At 38.0% G+C, this 22,994-nt stretch overlaps 1 protein-coding gene across 6 annotated transcripts in view; it reads left to right on the forward strand.

Annotated features, from left to right (window-relative positions):
* The window catches only part of RBMS3 (RNA binding motif single stranded interacting protein 3), a gene marked incomplete at its 3' end in the record, with an annotated part of 441,712 nt that overhangs the window by 358,020 nt on the left and 60,698 nt on the right, over positions 1–22,994 (forward strand). For all 6 annotated transcript variants that reach the window (XM_083873885.1, XM_083873884.1, XM_083873887.1 and 3 more), the window contains exons 8-10: positions 7,096–7,142; positions 14,379–14,475; positions 17,006–17,056. In XM_083873885.1, the coding sequence (XP_083730011.1) occupies positions 7,096–7,142; positions 14,379–14,475; positions 17,006–17,056 (195 nt within the window). The remainder of the gene's footprint in view (positions 1–7,095; positions 7,143–14,378; positions 14,476–17,005; positions 17,057–22,994) is intronic.

Here is a 22,994-nt window from a genome sequence, read left to right on the forward strand (position 1 = left end):
TATTGTTGCTTTTTTCACGAAAGCAAGATGCACCATTGAATGCAATCCCCTTGTCATTGAATTCAGTCTGATGGCTATAATGATATTCAATAATTGCCACTAAGAATTCTTCCATTGATTGCTTTTTTCTTCTGTAATCTGAGCTACATTTTTTATTTCTAAAGGACCAATAGGTTACCTTCTTTTCCTTCCTTTTCTTCTTTGCCTCCTTAGTCTTTTCTCCTTTGTTTTCTTTCAAGCTTGGTTTGTAGAATAGCCAAAGACTTAAGCATGTTTTTAATGCTTAAAAATTAAAATGATCTGATAGTTTGGGAGTGTTGCTTTTGTGAGAGTTTCTCTTTTTATCTACTGTTCATTACAATTTTGCCTAATGCAAACAGCAGTTTAGAGAGAAAAACATATAATAAATAATTTGAGACACTTCCCAAAATTTTTGTAAAGTGCATACCAGTGAAGGGCTGAAGCAGTTGATCCTGGTGCCAGTGGTCCCTTCTTTACCAGCAGAGGCATTTAGAAATGATTAATAGTTCTGTTCCAGGCCTATTTATAACTCTGGCATGAATTATTTTTATGCTTCCAAGGACATAGGTACTACTTAGTTGTGTTCCATAATCCTGATTGTCTAGGGCAGATGTATTTTATTCCTAGACAAGTAACTTTGCTGTGAGAGGCAATTCCCAGTTCTGTTGAGATAAGCACAAGTACCCTCATATGTAAACCACCCACAAAGACATTTACTATATATATATTTAGCATGCCTGCACATTAAACACTGGTACTTTGCATGCTTATTTTAAACAGAAGTTTAGTTTAATAAAGAGAACTATTGAACCTGAAAAGAAACCCTCTCTCCAGAGGGAGAAAGAGAAGGGCAAAAGATAACTGACCAGTAGGTGAAAAGATCTAGAAAAATGACACAAGGTGCTGTTGCTCTGGGTAACGTTTTAAAAAGATGCCTCAGGGTATTTGGCACAAATACCAAAGAACAGTTTGGATTTTGAGCTTATAAAGTACGTAGAAATATTTTAAGCCAATAGCCTACGTGAAATTACTGTCACCGCAATCAGGATTTTAAAAGGGACATGGTTTGGTTAAAATAAAATCAGCAGTGTACCTGTTCTTAGAGATTAGTTTCCTTGTTTTCATTTGAGCTTTGAATTTCCTTCTCTGGTGAAAAATGTCATCCCATTTGCCCTGGAGATTTTCCTGCAGTTGAGTTTTTCCTCCAAATTCGGCTGCTACAACAGTGTTTTCTTAGGCAGAATAAACAAATGTTGGAGACAGGGAAAGGACATACCTTTTTCTGCTGTATCCCCAGCAGATTTCAGGAGTGTTGCCAGCCATCCCCAGAAGTCTACCCAGCTCACTGCAGCACAAACATCTAGTGTGCAGATGTGAGTGTAATATGCAGGTGACATAGCACTGGATTACACTGATGGCAAAATGAGTGTGCCAGATCCACAAAAGCAGATGGTTCATAGCCCTGAGGACCACATGGTTAAATGTATTGACTGGCTGTGGAAGCAGAATAATTATGTTATATTATATATGTTCTCTTTCAGTTTTGGGTTTGTTTGTTTTTTGTTTTGTTTTGTTTTGTTTTTCTTTTCAATTTTTGTAGACTCTGGCACTTGTATTTTAACTAATAGGATTAGTTGAAGTAGGGAGAAAATTACTCAATCCCAAGAACAGAACTGTGTATGTCAGACTTCCATTCCAGTTCTGTAGGACAAAAGGGTTTCTTGTCTTTCATTTCAGTATCTGAACTTGTTATCGTGTTTATCAGTGCAGTCTGTGATGTTCTGAGACTCATGAATCATTTCCCAATTTTGACATCAATAGTATATACTTTTCTCTCCACAACCACTTTTCCCCTCAGAATCTACATTTGCTCAAGGAGCACACATCACTGAGAAATGCTCCATTCCTTTCATATACATCTAGATATCTAAGAGGTGTCACATTTATATTCTAGATTTCTCCTTCTCTAAAAAAGAAAGGGGGGGAGGTGTCATTATTCACTATTAAATTCAGAAGTCTTTCTAATAATGTTGAATATTCCTGTCAGAATTTTTTAAATAATCGAAGAAAGGAATTCTGCCAAGTTAACTTTACTGGTGACTGAGCTTGTTTTATTAAATCAGTATTTTGCATGAATCTTATCTGGGTTGATGATTTCTTTTCCCTACTTTCTCTCCTTTCTTCAAAGCATTTCAATAAGGGTATCTTCTGTCAGGGCACAAGAGATCCTTGTGTTGTGATGCCTGGCAGGTATTAATGATGGCAACAAAACAAGTACAGGAATCTGTGTGTTAAAATTTCAATTGATTCCACTGTAGTAGCCAAGAGCATGCCCTGGGATGGCAGTCCTCCAGTGTAAAAGTATGAGTCAGTGGAGATGGGGAAGAGAGTTATCTTTTAGTCTATCTCCCACATCAGTTCATCACAGAAATCCCTTCAGTGCAAGTGTATAACCTTACCTTTCCAAATCTCACCTTAAGGATGAGAAACCCAGGAGACCTTCTGCTTGGAAAAGCACCACATCCATGGATTTCACTCCTTTTTAATTTTCAGGCCTTTCCATTTTTTTTTTTTTTCCCAGTGGACTGTGGCTTCCTGCACAGCCTGTGATCCTGCAGTGGTAGCAGCTTCTCCTTGTAGAGGTGCTTCAGCACTAGAGAGAGGCTGGCCAGGGCAGGTTTGAGGAGAAGATGTGGAGGTCTCACCTTTGAGGAGGAGGCACTGCACATCTTGTAGCAGGTTGACATTGTGGTGAATTTTTGCACAGTGTCGGAAAGACAAGTACACTGAGAGTAGATGATGATACGATTGTTCGTGAAAGCAGCTTCCCAGCAACACAGAAGGTGCTGGGCTGCAAAGAAGATGCACAGCAGAAACTGGTAATTTATCAGTATTTATGTTTGCTGGAAGACAGATACTGCACTGATAAGTTTTTTCTTGCAAGACATCACAGGGGTTGGGTAGAGAAATAATAAGCCCACATTATTTCACATGATATTGAAGATCTCATTGTTTATGTTCAAATCATAACGAAGAGGAAAAAAGAAATCAAACCAGAAGCAGAACATCTTGTGTTTGCCCATGGAAAAATTTTCACAGTAAAGTGTTGAACAAAAGGCCTTCAAACTTCCTGGGAAAACCCTTGTTTTCTAGAGGCTTTTTTGATATTTCCTGCTCTTTATTAAATGAAAGAGCTTAAATTTAAAGACAGGTGCAGACTGAATCTCTTGTTCTTCAAAACTCTTTCACTGATGTCAATAGTTAGAAGACTGCAGCAAAAAATAAAAAAACTTTCATTCTTTCCTCATGTCCTTTAAGTTCAGACACTTTGGTAAAAAGAAAAGATAAGCAAACTCATAAGGTTTAAGAAATCTTTTTTAAAAATCAGTATTTTTAACAAGCTGGGTTAATTTCCATGTCCTGTCTGAACAGACCAGCAGTCATTAAGAATGACCTTTATATCCATCACTGTGCTTTCATTCAATAGATGAGTCTTGGGCCATTATCAGGCTGAATGGCATGAAAATTATATGGTTCAGTTGTTCCTTAATAGAAGATTTATCCGACAAATACATTCCTAAAGTAGCATTCCATCATCAGTGCCACTCCCTCAGGTGCCATTTTATCAGGAAGTGTCACTGAGAAGAAGGAATAAGAATCTCTTCTTCTGCTGAGACAAGAGCAAACCAGTGGGTGAAAAGGCCCAGAAGAAAACAGTCTCTCAGCACAGCAGAGGGCTGCTACAGAGGCATCAACCAGTGCCTGGCTGTAGAGTTCAGCCTGTATTAGCACTATGACAGCTATATTCAATTCTGAGTTTAACAGAATGAGCTAGACCTCTCTCACATGGAATTTTTACATTTGGTATTTTTGGAATTCCTGTTTGCTGTGGGGGAAAGTTCAGATCATTTTCCAGTAAGTTATTATTGCTCATCAGTTTTTATTCCTGATGAATGAGGATGCTTCAGACCATAAATCTTTGACTGGTCCAGGCTAAGTGTTGCCACTCCTGGGCTTCCAGCCAGCATAATTTTGTGGGGAGAAATTATACAACTTGATGAGAAAGAAGTAAATAGTCCTGTGTTAGCAGCTATTTGAAATAGCAGCTGTTTAAGGCTATGCAGCAAGGGGGGGATATTAGCAACATTACTGGGCCAACCGTAGGTGGTTACCATATGCACATATAGCCACATGCTGTGCCCTGTTTGTCTAATGTGAAACTTTTCATTTACTGGTAAATGTGATGTTGGTATTTATAGTGGTCACTGCTGAAGTACTTGGACAGATTCTGGTAATCTGTCTCCATGCAGTATGGATATGGGACGTGGCTAAGGAGGAGATGAGTGCCTAGCCTTTCATCTTTTTCACTCTTCACAGCTGTGTCCCCTGTTCTAAATACCAATATAGAAAACTGAGTTTTTGCAGTTTGTCTGCGTGGATCCACACACAGGTCTGGGTGTGATGGGGTTGGAGGATGAGCTGAGTGTTCATGCCATGACCATGTGCTCAAATATCCATGAGAAAAGTAAATTAAAGTGGCACAAACATGTTTGCAGGTCTCAAAAGAACAGCAAATGGAAGAGCAGCTGCAGGTTTTCATTCCTGCACCTTCATTCTTTTTTATGTCAAAGAACCTAAAATAAAGCTGCTTGTTTATTTTCACTTTTCCTCCCAGACCCACCTACCTTGTTGCCATTTAATCCCCCAATCACTAATGCAAGCTGCAGGATATAGTGAGCCCTGATCCAGCAACTCTAAGGACAACCCTAGAAACTCCTTAATTAAGAAAGCTTGGATCTGTCCTTTCCCAAGAAATTATAATGGTTTTTTTCCCTTAGTCTGATGTTTTCCCCTTAGTATATGTGTGATGAGAGGTAAAATGTTAACAGCTCAATTTAAAGGGAATATATTAAGTTATTTTAAACAGTATTTTTTTTTTTAAATGTTAGAATTAATTTTTCTGTCCCTCTAGGGCTTGTACATAATATTTGTCTTCATTGGTGCAGGAATAGAAAAAGAGAAAAATAGAAAAAGAGAGCAATAACGAATTCTATATGTGTTGAAAAGATAAAAGAAAACAAGACAGTATGTTTCCTCAAAAATGTATTGCAGCCAAAAAGTTTTCTTTTCTCTTTTGTTTGGAAATTTATACATTTCCATTAGTAATTAATGCAACCTTACTGAACAATATAATGTGCTGAGCACACGTAAGAAAAACATAAGAATATAAAACCAAATTAAGCAAGGGATTATGATTTTCTAAGCTAATTTATTTTTTATGTCAAAATTAGTAGTGGTTTGGGTCTCCCTAAAATCAGTTCTCTGACATTTTAAATTTGCAGAAATAGCCATTTTATTTTTCTTTGTATGAAATCAATACTTCTTTCAAAAATAGGCGCATGTACTTGGACTTAGTCTCCTGAATTATCCTTTGCTTGAGAGAGACTACATATTTTATAAAAACAATGGCACTTTCATAAAGCAAAACATTTGCCCTAGCATCTGCTTAAAAGAATAATGAGAGAAATATACAAATTTAATAAGGACATGAACCTTTTATTTGGCAGCACAAGGTAGCATGAAACCTGGCCTTTCAGATCAGAAATTATTTTTGGCCTCTGGAAATTGGGACCATCTCCTCTTAGACCCGTTTGCAGCTGCTGGGCTAACCCAGCTCTTCCAGGAGTGCTGCCCACTCTCTGCCTGCTCGTCACCAGTGCATTTACCCTGGCTGCTCACTTGCCTGCCTGGGAATCAGCCAAGCCCAAACGCTTTCCTGACCTGTCTGCGCAGCCATCTGGAAGGGGGCAGATGCCATTATTCAAAAGTACTTTGGTAGATAGCTTTAGGGGCATGAAAAGCTCCCAGCAGGAGCAGGGACCATGCCACGTGGTTGGTAAAGCATCTGTCCTTGAAGAAAATGCTGTCTGTCAAAGGTAACAAGCATAGGATGAAAAAGAAAGAGGAATACAGTGTCTTGGGGTGGGTTTGTGCCGTGGCGTTTTTTGCACCTTGAGCAATAGAGTTTCTCTCCCTTATGCTTCTTACCCTGCGTGAAGGACAACTTCTTCCATGTCTTGGTCGTCTTACATTGGAAGGCATTTCACATAGGGAGGGATAAAAATCGATAAGGAAGGCAAAAAGTCAAAGCAAATGCAGTATGTGGGAGGAGAGATTGTCAGTTCCATGTCTTTAAGTAAATGCTGGGGGGAAAAAAAGGTCTTTCCTGCATGACCCTGCCTGCTATCGTGGAGCATAAGGTGGAGTGCTTAATTCTGTCTGCAGCCCTGCTCTCTCACTGCCTTTTCTGTGGTACCTGTGGATATGTCTGCTAATGGTGGCAGTGATGACAGTTGTTAACTGGACAATGTTTTGACACTGCCAAATCCTTTCGCACAGGTCACGGTCTGCCTGGTGGTAAATGGCAGTTGAAAAGCTCTGTGTAATACATTAACAAATTCTTTTGCTGTCCAGACCTCTGAAGTATTTTAAAAGCCTTGTTTGAAAGCTCAAGCTTTTCTGCTTCACAGCCCATTTTTTGTTTCTTGTCTCCTGGTAATGAATTAACTCTAAGTACGAGTTAGACTCCAGGGAAATGGTAGGCAGGGGTCATATGGGGTGCGACCTTTGTAGGAAAGGTGAGACTCCTTCCTGTGAAGCTCTCATGAAGTTGGCTTTGGAATATTTACCAACCACCCATCTTACAGGCAACAGCAGGATTTGGGCCTGTCTTGTTATAGTGAGTAATAAGCTGTAAAGGCATTGATCTCAGTGGAGTTATTAATTGATACTGGTGCAACAAAAACACCATTTGCCCTAAATGTTATGGAAAAATGACAACCAACAGACTGAACAGATCTGTTTCTCAGTGATCTCTCAGGCTGGGGAGGTACCCAATCTGTCCATGCTGCTTTGGGCCATCTGAGCTTCCCTTGAGAATTTAGATTTCTATTTAAGTTGCATTCAGTTTTTATTCATATTGGCTTTGAATATGTTTCATGCCTTTTTTTTTTTTTCCCTATCTTTTCCTGCAGTAATAGTAAAAATCTGTTTTTCTTCCCTAACTATGTGCAGGCTGGCATGGCTTTGACTTACGATCCAACAGCTGCTATACAGAATGGGTAAGAAATGCATGTTTTCTTGTGTCTTTTTAAAATTATTTTGAATGTCATCTTCTGTTTTCTCTTCCTGCAGTGAAACTTTTTGAAAAGCAAATCCAGTCAGTCATGCTTTGTCTGAAACATATAATGCTATATTGTCAAATTCTTTAGCTTTCCTTTTCTTTTTATGCCTTCTTGTTTGCAATATCCATTTGAATGGGAAGTTGTTTTTCCTAATAGTTTCCATCTCTATTTGGCAAATGTTAGTAGATGTCTTTTTAATCTCTCTCTGTCATGAAGTGGAAACCAGTAAAGTTTCCCTTTACTGACTTGGCTTTTGTTAAAATAATCATTGAAGATTCCAACCTATTTTGAAAAATAGAGCTGTTACTTCATCTGGGGTTCTTTCTTCAGGCTGGCTGCCTTCCATGGCATTGTCTGAATAAAAATGCCAGACAGGGAGAAAGCCTTAAATTAGTGTGTAAGCAGATGGGATTTAAGGGTAAAATTCTGAGCAACACTCTTCTTTATTTCTCAGCTACCATTTGCTGACACAAGGAATTGCAATTTTTTTCTCAAATTGAGCAGTGAAATTACATCACCATATTATTTACCTGCATGATTACATTTCCAATTATTTCATAAACTAGAAAAACATATCCTTGAAATTTAGCTCTATTTTCAGCTAGGTTAACAACAATTTGAAAAAAGGCAGGAAGTTTAGCCCTGTACTCTTTGACAGTCACTCTTATTTATCAGAGAGATGTATGATATGATTGTCAGATTCCATGTGTACTCCCACCTGTGTTCTCCAGCTGAAGGAGGAATTTATTGATATAAATAAGAATGGGTTTATTTGTTGAATATTTGTTAGGGAACTGCTAGTTAAAGCATTTAGGAAAAAAAACCCTAACATTCCTAATAGTTAAAAAAATAAAAATCAGTAATAATAGTCTATTTTGCTTAATTTTCCTTTACAAGCAGTAATTTTGTAGGACTTGTGATATTCCTATGTTGTAGAGGAAGAGGCCAAACTCAGAAGAATAGAAAGGTTGTTTGTAGGTGTGATTTCAGAATTCTCTGCTTCTGTTTCCCTGTGTTGACCTCCAAATGAGTCATTCCTCTCTATTGTCTTACTTTTCAGGCAGTAAAACATTATAATATATAAATAAACACATCACTGATTCATAATCCACCAGTGTTTCATGTGGATAACTGGCTTTTTTTCATATAAATTCCTGCATGTCTTTTGTATGAGTGTTTTGGAAACCATAGTTTGAATGATCCATTGAGACTAATATAATTTTTATTCAAGGATAATTCTTTTGAAGTTATGAAAGTTATATCAGTATCAGACATTATTTATATCAAAGAACACCCATGGTGTTCAGGCTACTCAGGTGGTTTGGTCACTCAGTTGTTTGAACATGCTGTCACTGATCATTGGGTAAATAAATTGTACCCAGTGGAGAATTTCAGTTCTGTAGGTTTTTAAAATATTCTTTCATTTTTAAGGCAAGAAATTAATTAAATTACAGTACCAGATATCTCTCTAAGAGTGACAAGTAATTACTACTTTGACTTATGTCTTTTTTCTAAAGTGTCAAAATATTTTCAGTTTTATCAGGACTAAACCATCATTCAAAATGCTCTTGTAGTGAGATCTTGATTGTGTGCAGTATCATAAGAATCACCAAGTCCCTTTTGGTCCAACAGGATTTTTTTAATCTCCCCAGACATTCAGACAGTAATTTCTGCATATCCTGTAGTTTTAAGTTTTTTTCTGTTCTTTCATAAGCCTCTTTACTTGCAAGTACAGTGAAACTCTAGCTCAAGAGGTTGTTTTGTTTTTTTTTTTTTTTAAGTAAGTTCTGTGAGCACCTTGATGCTTTGCTAGTGAAATGTGTAAATGTGATCTGTTGCTTGCTGACGCAAGACACAGCCTTTGGTGTGTGGCCATGGTGAAAGAGACTTAAAGGCTCTTAAGCTCTATGAAGTAACTCAGGTTAACTCAGCAAAGTGGCATCTTCCTCATGGGAAGGGCAGTGTGGAAGTGAGCACAGAGCTGATGCTGTGCCCACACCCACCCTGTACTTAAAAGGGTGCAGAATACTTTGGCTGTAACGTGGGCTGAGCCACCAAGGTATGCATGGAGCAATGCCACCCAAAGATGTACAAAACAAGGTCTTTTCCTTGTGGCATTTACCTGGGGCCACCATGGTGGAACTCAGTGAACTGAGTCTGGGGAGGAGAAATGTAGATACCAAGTCAAGGTGATAATTCAGAAGAGTTATGAACCACCAACAAAATTTTAAAAGAAAGATTAACTGCACATGCTGACATTTACTAGAGTTCTTTATAAGGCTGATAGATGCATTTGGATGCATCGAAGTTGCTAAGTCCACGCAGGATTATGCGGAGGATGGAAGCTTACTAGAGAAACATGTCTCTGCAGCAGTTGTCATGAGGTGGTATTTAAAATTCACAGTTCCTTAAGAGGCATGGGTTATATTAGGTTTTGAGTTGGGCCATAACTAAACCTCAGGGAAGAATCTGGACTCTTGTTTCCAAATGAAAAGGTAGGTTCTTATTGTTCATGGTGTCATACAATCACTTTTATTACCATATAACTGCATATTTGCCTTGAAAATCTACAACAGGAATAAAACAAAAGAGAGTGTGAGAGAGGCTTTCACTAAAAATAACTATGACTTTTTTTCCCCACTAAGGAATAGATGATTTTCTTCTGAGTCTATTATATTGTAAAGCTTGATTCTCCATTTCATTATATTGTTTTTATGCCCGTGTAGCTCTGTTTAAGCATCCAGTGGAGTTACATCAGCATAAAACTGGTATAATGGAGTGAAGAATCCAGCCCATAGTGTACCATAGCATTGCAGTATGACATACTGAAGATATGGGAAGCACACACTTCAGTAGATAAGATCTTTTCACTTGGCAACCACTCTGCCTTTTTTTTTTCTTTTTTTTTTTTTTCTTTTTTTTTTTCCTTTTTTTTTTTTTTTTTTTTTTTTTTTTAATAATCAGCCTTTCCTGAATTGTATTTACAAAGGTACTCAGGTTTTATTTTGGGGAGTAGTGTGCCTATTGTAATATGCTATTGATTTTTCAATTTGTGGCATTAACATTATTTTAGTAGTTTTATGCACTCATATAAGGAACAGGATAGAGCTCTTGTACTTGCACTGTAAGGAAGCTCATTTAAAATGTTCCTGAGGCTGGAGTCCTCCTGGCCATTTGACTAAGATTGCAATGTACTGTATCAGTTTAGTATCTCATATCTGGGGGACAATTTTGTGCATTTGCTGGCCAGTGGGCTCAATATTCAGATAGTTTCTTTCCAACTCCAACATCTGACTGTGTGCCTTGTTGCAACAGAAAATTGCTGCCTTGATAATGCTTGGTAATACTCTTACATTATGTGAGCCCCAGGATACTATTTATGAATCTAACTTTTTCAGTACTGCCCGCAGGCACGAGGCATGAGCAAATGGTGTTTATTGCAGCACAAATAGGATCTTGCTCTTGTGCAGATTTTGTCTGGAAGCTTGAACATTCCCCAGTAGAATGGGAACCATATGGAATTTTTTTCCACTTTTTTGGCAGGGAAGAAGTGACCAGACACTGCAGATAATGCAGTACCCGAATGCAAAGGGAGGGTTGGTATGTGCTTTGTCTGTTAAGCAACAGAAACTGTTGTTAAAGCAGTGCCTCTGTGTGCCTGATGATGTACTGGAAATATGCTTCTTTTAACATCACATAAAAATGTGGGGGTTTGAGCCCCTTATAAACCCCCCGTCAGGAACTTCCAGGAGCATCTTTTTGCCTACTAGTGATGAGTTTCCCCTTTGCTTATGGAATCTAAGCATGCTAAAAAAGTCCATTTTTAGTACAAGGGTCATGTCTATTTTGCCTTGCCTATGCCCCCTGCATGCTTGTGCTCCTAGCATTGCTACTGCAGCTGAGGAGCAGGGACATTGTCTTTCACCTGCAAAAAACTGCATGACCAGTGTAAGGATGCAAACTGCATTTGCTGAAAATGCAGCTGAGCCTTCTGATGAACTCTCCTTAGACTTCACAGGACAACCACCTCACAAAGCTTACAGCTCTCACAATACCTACTGCATTGTACTAGATACACTGTGCATTTTAATGCCAGGAAACTAGGAGGCATAATTTAATACATCTAAAACAAGTCAAGGCCAGAGATATTATTCATATCTCTTTCCACTCCTCTTTCTCATGTAGATGTTCTGATGACTGAGAGTCCTGTATTCCCTTGAATGAACTTACAACATGCATCTTCCACCTCATTTCACCTCTCTCTAAGCCTAAAGAAAAAAAAGAAGGGAAAGACTGAATATAGTAAGGTCCTCAGCTGCAAATCTTCTTATCATGCTGTAGGGTTTGTGCCAGAACAGGCCACTCTGTTTTTGTGGTTTTGTTCCCTTTGTCTCTTAATAGATCCCCAGCATGCCAGTTATGCCAGTTACGTATGAGGATATTAGCCCATTTGTATGTGAAGGGAATTTAGGGAGATGCCTTGGCATCCCATGGGTGAGGGCGTATTGTGCCCTCTTTGTCAGTGAACCCTGCCCTGGCAGCAAATTACTCCAGTAGTGTGGCAGGTTGACCATCCCATACGTGAGGGGAGATCTCCTTGAGTCCATCCCCAGCAAGGAAACCTCTATCTTCATCACACCATTCTACTTCACATATGGCAGAGACATCCACATCCTTTATTATTAGGTCCTTTTGGCCACAAGTAACACTGAGGAAAAAAGACAAGCCTTTGTCTCTTGATGTAAGAAATTCCTGACTGCAAAATTATTTTTTGCAGCCTGTTGCAGTGACTGAGATTGTTATACTTGATTTTTCGTTATTATTATTAAAATTGAAATATATGAACTGGATTTTCATGCATTGTCATTTGCAGCATCCGAGTTTCTTCCTTTCTCTTCCTTGATGCCCTTGGGCATGAATTTTCCCAATACAGCTGAGTGTCCTGCTAGTATGTTTTATTTGATGATTATTTGAGAGCATTCCAAACGGCGACAGATAAATGGTATTGGCAGGGCTGTTGGAAGGGCTGTATTTTCCACATTACCGTAGTATATATTCTACAGGCTTGTGTACTGTTCAGATAAATGCATCTCTAAGCTGAAACTGAAATGGCAAGCTGTCTGTCAAGTTCTTGGCTTAGCACACATTTTCTGTAAATTTGTTAGTATTTTCTGGGATTTATTGGAGAGTTTATTCCAAAGAGTCAGCACTACTTCCAAATGGAAAGTTGTTTCTTCCCTGTACTTGTCTTTGTCTGAGCGGTTCATACGTGGTTATGAGTATGAGCCGAGCATCAGAGCCAGGTTTATGAAAAGAATGAACAAAAATGTGTGGTTGTCTCAAAAGAGTTTTGGTTTTATATTATCTTTTAGTTTAAGAGGTTTATTTGTATTTCTATACATTATACATTTTACCCATAGACTCAATTCTGTCAGTCTGCCATTGACTATTTTCATTTGCTGCACAGAACATTTCTTAGTTGATCCACCTAGCAAGAGCATAGCCCAAGTGATTTCTGGTTAACTGATTTGGATGCAGGAATATCCTGCAAAAGGAGTTAGATGACATGCATTGTGCTTGTGCCATAGATGAACCTGCCTAGTGGTGTAAAAATCTCTTCTCCCTCGATGTTGTGTGAACTTATTATTTGGTATAAGCATGGGGATACAAATGCCTCTAAGTTCTCATAATAGGATATATATAAAATTGGGCAAAGGCACGATTTTAAAATAGTCTCTGTGTGAGCATTGTGAGGACAGATAAATGGTCCTAAAATAGCATTATATTTCTATTAAACAAAAAATCACTCAGATGCCACCTGCTGCTTTTGGCATTTTAAAATCTGATTTGGAATAGAAAGAACAAATGATTGCTTCTCTGTCTCCCTCTCCCCTCCTAACTTTGAATGTTTCCGCCCAATGTTCAAAGAGAGCAGCGTGTTTTTCCAAGGCTATTGGTTGAAGTCGGTGGTTATTTGAGCCTGCATCCAGAATGAATGCATCCAGTCTGAACTAGACTGATTAGTACTAAATCTGTGATGCCAGGGAGATCAGGAAATAGAGCACTTGTTTAAACACCAGTAATGATTTTTTGTTGTTGTTGCATAGCTCTCATGGAAAGCTACTGTTGATTGCCTCAGAGTAGGGAGGGGGAAAAAATATAAAAAGAGAGGGAATGCAATCCACTTCACTGTGCAGAATCTTCTGTTACTTACTGGTGCATCCTACATGAGAAAGAGCCACATGAGATTTAAATCATACAAAAGAACACTGCACATGAATGTTTCTCTCTGAGTCCAAAATACAGGCATTTAGATAACTGTAAAACCACAAACATTCTCTTTTTGAGCAATTTTATTGTTCTGGCTTACAGTTAAAACTACAAAAAGGGCAAATGCAAAAATCTTTACAAGCACACACGTATTAAGTACTAACACAATCCAGCAGTAGTGACGATATTTTCCAAGTGATAATTTTATCAATAATCATTAACCCACAGGGAAGAAGAAAGAATATAACATTTATTACCATCAAGCAAGAGATGGTGCAGCTTCTGTTCATAGCATGCAACAGTAGAAATAAAACCAACTGAATCTGAGATTTTCATTGCTGCCTGGGGCATTTAGCCTCATAATTCCTGATACATTTCACTAGAAAAGGGGGGTTTTGCTCTCTGCCTAGATGAATACAAAAATTTCAGCCAGAGTTTTTGTAGCCACCCCTTAATAAAATAATTCAGGCATGTATATAGAATATGTTATTCTCAGCACTGAAGCACTAGGATATGAAAAGAAAACAGCACTCTGTGTAAAAATGAAATCAGTAATGTTGTCTTCAATAGCATGTAAGAAATTTCCTTTCACTAGCTAGTGCCCAGGAAAATCAGCTGCCTTTGCATTTCAGATAATTGCTTCTTATATTGTGAAATTCTATATTTGTGCTAGTTGAAGTGAAAAAAAAAAATATGCTTTGTGTAAATATTCCTCCTCCTTTCCATTTTCAAGATCTGCTCAATGGAGCCATCACATCTTTTTTATTGTGGTTTTGAAAATAGATGGACATAATTACCTGGGTAGACACTTTTTGTCTTTGCCCAGGAGGCAGTGAATTATTTAGTCAGAGCCTAAGTAGTCAAAAGGTTCAAAAAAATCTCGCTTTTGTTCTTTGTTTGCAGATTTTATTCCTCACCGTACAGTATTCCAACAAACCGCATGATTCCACAGACATCAATCACGCCATTCATTGCTGCTTCCCCTGTCTCTACATATCAGGTACGTCAGATATGCACTTGTCTACTCTGTTTCCCAGTTAATTATGTTTTGGATGTGGATGAAGGCAGAAAATTGTGTGAGTGCTTGCACTCTTGAGTCACACTTAAAACAAAGGGCTCTCTAGTAATATTCAGGTATCATTGGGAAGAGTTTTAATTGTTTCCTGCATTCTTTACAGCAGTAATGAAAGCCACTGTAATTCTTAATTTCAGTCAGCTTCTCTGATAAACAACATTTTGCTTAATTTCCAGTTGACAACACCAGAGGCTTAGCAGTCTTATTGAACTGTTTCCTCATTTTGGCTCCCCTTCATTAGCCAAAACTTTTTTAAGTGTTTGTTTTTTTCTTAATAATTTATGTTGACTGCATTATACTTTGACCTTTTGACCTCAGCTGTATTTTTTCCAGTAACTGCATCCTTTAAAAGTATTCATTTTTATCCAGTAATCCCTGACAAAGCAAATTACCTGAGGATGAGCATCCTCAAATTGTTCTTTAGTCTGCTATGTGCCATGTCATTCACAATTTCTCTTTTCAGTATATCCCTCTCAGACCTCCACTGGGAAATTATTGTCTTGGTTTGGCTTTCTGAGATGGAAGTCAAAACCAGATTGTATACTTTTATTATTAGCCATTGTCTGATAACTTATCACTTCACAGAAGCTGGTCATTGACTATACATTTTCCAATTTTAGTTATTCCTCTCCTGTGCCATCAGCTCTTTTCTAACCCTGAGTCTAACCTGAAATAAGCTATCCAAACCTTCAAAGCTGCATGGTAGATTGTTCTTAATGTTAGGTTTGGTTTGTTGGGGCTGGGGGGTAGCAGATGGTATGGTACTGCTTACAGGTAATTCTGGAGAGTTATTCTACTTCAAACCTGATCTTCCAAGAAAAATTATTCTTTGACTTCTGTTTTATTTTATTTTAGATGGCTATGTAGTACTTGCCAAACAGAAATTGTTTTGATGAGGTAAATTCAGTAAATTTCAGTAATGGCAGCACCAAAGAAGAGTCAATGCCAGAGATATACAAATGCGGCTCACATGTGATTTTCTTGGTAGCAAAGCTGGCTTAAGAGCCATACTACTTCCTATTCAGGCCAGTGACTTCAGCCCACCCAGGCACTTACTTTCATCACTGCTCCACAGTTCACATTTGCTCTCCTTTTCCCATTCTGGTTTGAACCATTACATCAATTTGTGGTTTCATGCATTTGCACCAAAACCATTCATTTTTATTTTTTTTTTAACCCGTATCATTTTCCTTTGATAGTTTGCAGTGTAAGCCCAAAGACATTTGTTCTGGCACAGTGAAGGAGCTGTAGTGGTGCAAGAGTGGGAGCAATGAGCAGCAGCAAGCTGTGGCAGCTCTAGTGTGTTTTGGCTCCTGGGGATTCACAGCAGAAAATGTTGTAGTAGAGGTGTGTTCGCATGTGGGTGTGCTGGTTTTGGTTCTAGAGGTGTTTTGCTGATAGACTTTAATAAACATATAAAAATGTTTGAGCACACTGTTACACCATTAATTCTTCACACTTTCTTCATGAACAAAATCACAGGGCATATGGAGAAGTGGGACCTGGTAGCTTTCTCCTTGTTATTCCTGGTCATGTTCAGTCTGAGGTGCTACACATGCATCTCTGTGACAGCAAGTGAGGTGTCCTCTGATGGCTCTAGCACAGCTACATCTTTTGTGTACTTGTGTGTTGTGGTGCCCAGACTGATGCAAAAGGAAACAAAAATGTACAATTCTTGGGGCTGAGCCTGAGTTATGATAGCATGTGGGCCACTCACACATAGCACAAATGGGAGTAATGGCTCAGAGATGCCACCACAAATATGCAAACACTCTATAACATGTCTAATTCTTAGTAAAACTGTTATATCCTTGAAATATGTTACATGGCAGTCATAAGGCAGAACAACAAAGAAAGTCTTTGGTGATGCATATGGAGTCCTGGTGGGAATAGACTCCAGGATGCTGAAGCTGAGAATGATCCTGGAGGGGCAGACTTAAGCCAGCTTTGCTGTGAAAGCTTTCAATTTGAATAATTTTCAAGTACTCTGAATTAGATCTGCAGTTCTTACTGGAAACTGAATAAGTCATTCTGAGATCTCTGTAAAACTTAATATAGGTACTTTTGAAAATAAACTTTGAACATTTTATGTCTCCTGCACTGTCGGTTGGATGACATGTTCATGATTATATTGATGGATGAAAGCAAACAATGCAAATGAAAGAATAGGACAACATGGAATATTGAAGACTGCTTTATGAGATAAAATGTTGTGATTCATAGAAGTGGTGCAATCACTCAGACTTCTGATTTTGGTGAAAAACATTATCAAATGAAATTTGAAAGCTTTTTCCTTTGTCACTAACTTTATGAAGCATAAATTAATTTTGGTTTGAGTTATAAGACTTAGGTCTTTTGTAAAAATTAGCACCTCACTTGTAATAGAGAGAATATTTTCAAATAAATCTTTAAGTTTTAAACTTTTCTATGCTAATTAAAAGTATTTGATGTGCAGGTCCAGAGTACTTCATGGATGCCTCATCCGCCATATGTTATGCAACCAACAGTAAGTGGATACTTGGTTATATCTGGCTAAAAGTACTTCCATTGTAGCCTTGCTCTGCTTGTCCAGCCACATTAAAGTCCTGGGTCATGTAAGAGCAGCCAGCTGCTCCCTGTGACAAGAGCACTCTGCTGAAAAGATTCTGTTTCTATAAGGAGCACCATTTGATTTACTGGAAAGGGGAGGATGGGTGATGTGTTCTCTAATTGCATTAATTGTGAAGAGAGTAACAAGTTCTGAAGTGTTGCTCCTGAAGCAGAGCTTCAGGGACTGCAAGATGGCTGCATTCCTGCGTACTTTGAATTGCCAGGACCAACACCTAACCATTCCCTTATATGCTTAGCCATCAAAAACATCCTGTGTAGTTTTATATAAAGGATCCTCAATGCCTCAGTAATGCATTTCAGCATAGGGGAAAAAGGTGAAGCATAGCTGTTCTAGAGAGTCTCTACCAAACCTGAATCTGCTTTATGATTTGACCAGTCAACTATTATTTTTTTTTTCACTGAGTCAATTTTATCAATTTATAGCTATTTAAAGCTGCATTATGTTTCTAACCAACATTCACTAGAAGTAGTGCAACTGATTTTTTGTTTACCTCATGGAAGAGTTTTGATGCACTTTGCCTAAATATTAGCAATATACCAGGAGAAAACACCATACCAAATTCCACTATAGACAGATCACTTTAGTTACATTTCTACCTTTGATGAGTTTCTCAGGTATAGATCCACTTGACAGTGTCATTAATCAAAATTTAAATGTATGCTCTACATAATCGTCCATACATTGATTTATACAAGAAGAGTAAAAAAGGTCTATGCCTTAGGATTGTTCATATTTTTGTTCAAATATTTTGACTGCACAGTAGTATAACTTCCAGTGAGAGTTAGCTGTACAGGAAAATGGGTATAATTACATTACATTGCATTTAAATAAACAGATACTGCATACCTGTTTAGTTGCACAAGTCTCTCATCTCAATTTGCAGTCCCCTTTCCACACCCCTCAGCTCTTTGAAGGCAAGTTCTTCAGTTCCCTCACAAGTCAGGGACTGTACTGTGAGACTGTGTACAGTTCCTACTGCTGCAGTGCTGCACCTCTCTGCAGACCCTGGGGGAACTTTCCATCTCAGTGGAGTAAAGTTGTTGCTGTATTCCTTGTAGATGAAATGTATTGAACAAATTTACACCTAACATCAGTCTGTATTCTAATACTTGGATTTAATAGCAGACCACAAGAAATCTTAGATGTGTGTATATGATGAGTTACAAGACTTGAGGAAGCCAAAGAATCTCCAATCATTGCAGAAAAACTCCCTTTCTAAAAGAAAAACCTAAGTACTTTACCAATCCCAGATTTTGTGTCTACATGTGTTTGAGTTTTATTTGACAATATTGAGCAAAGCATTTTTCTGCAGTACTAGGAGAGGTATTATGGTGAGGTAATTGAATGTATTTACCCCTTTGTAAGGACATGAAGAGAAAACTGTCTTTTATAGTGAGTGGCACTCTCAAAACGCTGAGTTAAATTGGTGTTCATTGTCAGCCAGAGAGTCAAAAAAAGGAAGTGTGATTCTAGATGAAAAAGCAGAGGGGTAGTAAATAAGTTGTGTACCATTTCTGTTCCAGTCACATTGCTGTCATGGATTCCTTCCATGTGTTTTCTGTAGCAATCCTAGCCTCTTCACTGAAAGATTTTCCCCATATGTTTCCAAAGATTATGTTCTTAAGTAAGAGGACATGGGGCATTTAGTACCAAAGAACCATAAAAGCAAAAAGGCAGAACTACCATTCCCCAGGTTTCATTCAGAGATGAATTCTTTATTAGAAATGTCTGAAAACTTGTCAGGATATTGCCACACAGAGAATTCAGGAGACTTCAGAATTAATGGTCTGTTTTGAAGGAAAATAAAGAATCTGTGTTCATTTTAAGTTTCTGTGGTTTCATGCCTAACTATAGACTCTATTCTAGGTACCTCCATAGCTCAAAAAAAAAAAAAAAAAAAAGAAAAGATTACAATAAAGTTGGTAGAATTAAGCACACGAGTTTTGGTAATCCTGTGAGCTGATGAAACTGGGAACTTTCTAATTTGGTTAGCATTTTATTTCTTCTTGTAAACTAGTTTTCCATGTTATTATCTAAATTGCCACCACTTTACTTTATACTATTTTATGAGGTAATTGATTGTGGCATGTGATGTCCCCCTGGACACCACTGCAGATAAATATTGCATTCCCCTTGCCCCAGGAAGGAGAACATTTTGTTAAGCCTCTATTATTCTTTGTCAGTAGAGATGAACTCATATAGAAAGCACAGTTTGAATTGCTCAAACAGTGGTAGTTAATTCTCTATTTTGATTATAAGTATCACTAAATCATGTTACTGGATGATTAGCTTTTCATTTCTGACAGAAAGTCCTACTTGATATTTATGTATAATTTAACATCACAAAGTGTCCCTCATGACAGAAAGATAGGCAGAGCCATGCTGTAGAGGAGACAAAGGGGGTTTTTCACTCAGCGTGCTGTACACAGACAGGGCAGTGTTTTCCCAGACTGGCAGGCTTGCTGACGGGAGGGAAGAGCTGTGCTGCATGGCACTACTATCCTGTGTCTGCCTGTCCCTCCTCTGCCTGCCCATCTCATTTCCCTTCCCACCTGTCTCCCTGCGCAGCAAATACAAAGCTCTTTCTTCAGTGAGATCCCTTGCAATAGGTCAGCCTGCCAGACATTTTTCTCTTTAATTTCCCTTTGTATAACAATTTCCACCACATTTTCCTCATGTGTGCATTCTGCGTCCATTTACTTGGTGGATTAAAAAGCCAACTACAGTAAAAGATTGTATCTCCAATTCATTCTGTAGCTTTTAAACTGCATTCAGATAAACTTTTGACCCTAACAAACAAAAATGACATATATATTAAGTGGAAAATATTTGTATTCTGGGTTCCCTTCTCACCCTTGTTTGCCTTCTTACTTCTGTGATATCCTTAAAAAACAGAAATCAAACAAAATTACATTTTCTAAAAAAATAATAGAATATTTGTGTCCTAAAAGGAGAAAGTCAAATGAACAGTCAAGGACTCTGCAGGTATAGAACTAATATTATAGCGTGTTGCTAATACAATTTTTAAAGGGGTTTTTTTTTTGGTTGTCAGTGATTTTTGCTGGTCTTACTCCAAGAGCCATGAGAAATAGTATCAAATTGATTGAGGTAGATTGCTATTTCTGCATAAGTAGTATTGAAAATAAACTTCTGCTGGCATAGTAGGGCCATACATGAACACTTCTCACATCTTAATGCTTACAGAATCTTCAGGGTTTTGGAATACAATATTCCTGAATCATGTGGACATGATAAAATCTACCTGGAGGTTCATGTGTGACTCAGGAACTTTTGAAAAATGCACCCTTTGTGAATTGAACCTTCACCACTTTTTCCCATACCAATGTCACTGTGTTAAAGTAAGAATACCTAAAATTTAGCAGAATACCTAAAATTTGGCACATGGCAAAGCAATGAAAATTGCTTTGCCATGTGCCCTGGTCACTCCACAGTTTTAATGGAAGACGAGCTCCAAAATAGTTATAGCAGTGTGAGTTTGGATTAAAATTGGCAAAACATTTAATGCACTGATGGTAGTCCAGGCTCAGTTTAGTTAACTATATCTTTCAAAGTACAGTGCTTACTCTTCTGTGTTTGAAACAAGTCTTGTATTTCATTACTGCCTCAGGATAAGGATAGATGGATAGTGGTGACAGAATCAAAACATAAATGGGATAAGAGTTATTCTGGAGACTTATAACATTTGCCATATTACTGTGTTTTTCCTGTAGTCCCTGAAGGCTTTGAAAGTTATGAGGATGCTTTGAAAAACATGTTTACATGTCAATTCATATGTAGACAATCTCATTTATACTGATGAGGGCATTTGTTCAAACCATTTTGACTCAAATCTTTATTGCAAAAAATGCATGTACTTCTCCTCTTTAAAGGCCATTTTTTTAGTGAACCAACAGAAATGCACTATCCTAGTGCTCAATCTATGCACTGGTTTTACACTTACCCTCTTTTATTTGCAAGTAAAACTGTATGTAATCACTGGGTATGCACAGAGAGATGTTCTTGTCAGTCTGAAATATATTCTACATAATAGCTGGTGAAGGAGTATGCCAGTGGCAGAAGGAAGGGTGCAAGTACAGCTGCATATAGAAAAATGCACCACTGATAATGTTAAAATATGTTGAGGTGAACTTCTGTTCTGGAAGTTTCTCAAGCCCTTACAATCCTTCTAGAAAGGTCAATGTCTTAACAAATACCCTTACTATTTTTTTTCTGTCGTCCTTCCTGTGGCCCATGGCTGAATGTAATCCGTCTGTCTGTCTTTAAAAGCACCAACAAAAACATGTCTTATTTCATAAGCAGTGTAAAACTCCTAGTTTGGTGAGAAGCAAGACTAAGGACTGCAGATTCTCGCCTTTTGATTGTTGTGCATGAATGTAGTAGCATAAAAGGTACAAATTGTTCTACTGAAATGGATCAGTTTTCATTTTCTCACTAGCGACTCTGCTGTTTTGGATAATACCCAAAATACCACAGCAGTTTCAATGTTTTGATTCCTACACTCTGGAACAAAGGAGTTCCTTGTGCTCCAGTCCACATCCCTCTCCTAAGATGGCTTTCTCTACCTCACGTTTATTGCTCTACCTTTTTAGTTAACAGAGCCAGGAGTTTGCCTATCTTGAGTTTGCCTGTTTGAGTGTAAGAAAACAAAGTATGTCCTCTGCAGACAGTTGAGTTCTGCCTCCAAGATGAAATGTGAGAATTCAGCTAGCTGGTATGAAAAGTAAACAGGAAATAATCCTTAGAAATTGGAATCTCCAGCAAGTCTTTCAACTTTTAGCTGTGTATTTTTAAGAGATCCTTTGAACATGAACTTACTTGAACTCTTAAGGCTAAAGTGTTTAGAGGTTGAAATAACTAACCAAATACCAATGACTAAGTTCTACTGAGCAATTTTAATTCCAGTGTTTCCCGAGGCAGAAAATCAAGGACTGCAAATTCTATAACTCTGATAATCAAGACAGTAATTGGCAATGTTCTTTTGGGGCAGGCAGGCTCACGAGGTCACTTCTGGCTCCCTCTCACCCAGCACCCACTGTATACAGATGTTGTCTCAGTGCTGCCTAAATGGGTTTTTCAGATGTGGGTGAGCATGTGCTTGCTGACCTCCTTTAGTGCCAGGTGTTGTTGTGCTGGGGAGAGTACTCAGGACAAAAAAGCACTGCCCAAGCAGTGCTCAACTAATTTAGACCTCTAAAAGAAAACAGGTGTAAGCAATTCAGCCAAGTTACATCTCCTACTCAAGTGTAGTGGTTTTTAAGTCTGATTATACAATGCTTCTGGAATCATATCAAAGTATTGCTCCAGTCCTTTGTTCTGCTGTCGTAGAAATTAATATGAATGCCAGAAAAAGATATATTTAAGTTAGATTGCCAACATTTTTTGACACTCTCTTAGAGCCCCCTAGTGAAACTGAGCATTTTTTTGTCATGGCAGCAAGACACACCACATATGGATTCACTTAGAAAACATGGACAGGAGAACCACAAATGTTTCCAGTAGACAAGCCCTTGCATTTGAGGAACTCGTGGTGTGCTGTTTTATCCTAAAAAGACTTCAGAGCTCTAGTAAAATTTTCTTTTCTTTCCAATATTCTACAGATAGCATGAACACTAAATGAATAAACCATCAGCTTGTTTAAAGACATTTACATTAGTGGAAAAAAACATAATGTCTATGTTTCATATAAATCTATAAACATAAATGAAAAAGATATTTGGAAAAGAAGGTGTCTGACACTAAATTTGAAAGGTTCCCCAGAGTTTTTTGAAGCCAGGAAATTCTGGTTGAGGTTATGGAATATTGATTTCTTTTT

This window comes from Zosterops lateralis, assembly GCF_965231275.1.
Source record: "Zosterops lateralis genome assembly, chromosome: 1".
In the NCBI taxonomy this organism is placed as follows: Eukaryota; Metazoa; Chordata; class Aves; order Passeriformes; family Zosteropidae; genus Zosterops; species Zosterops lateralis.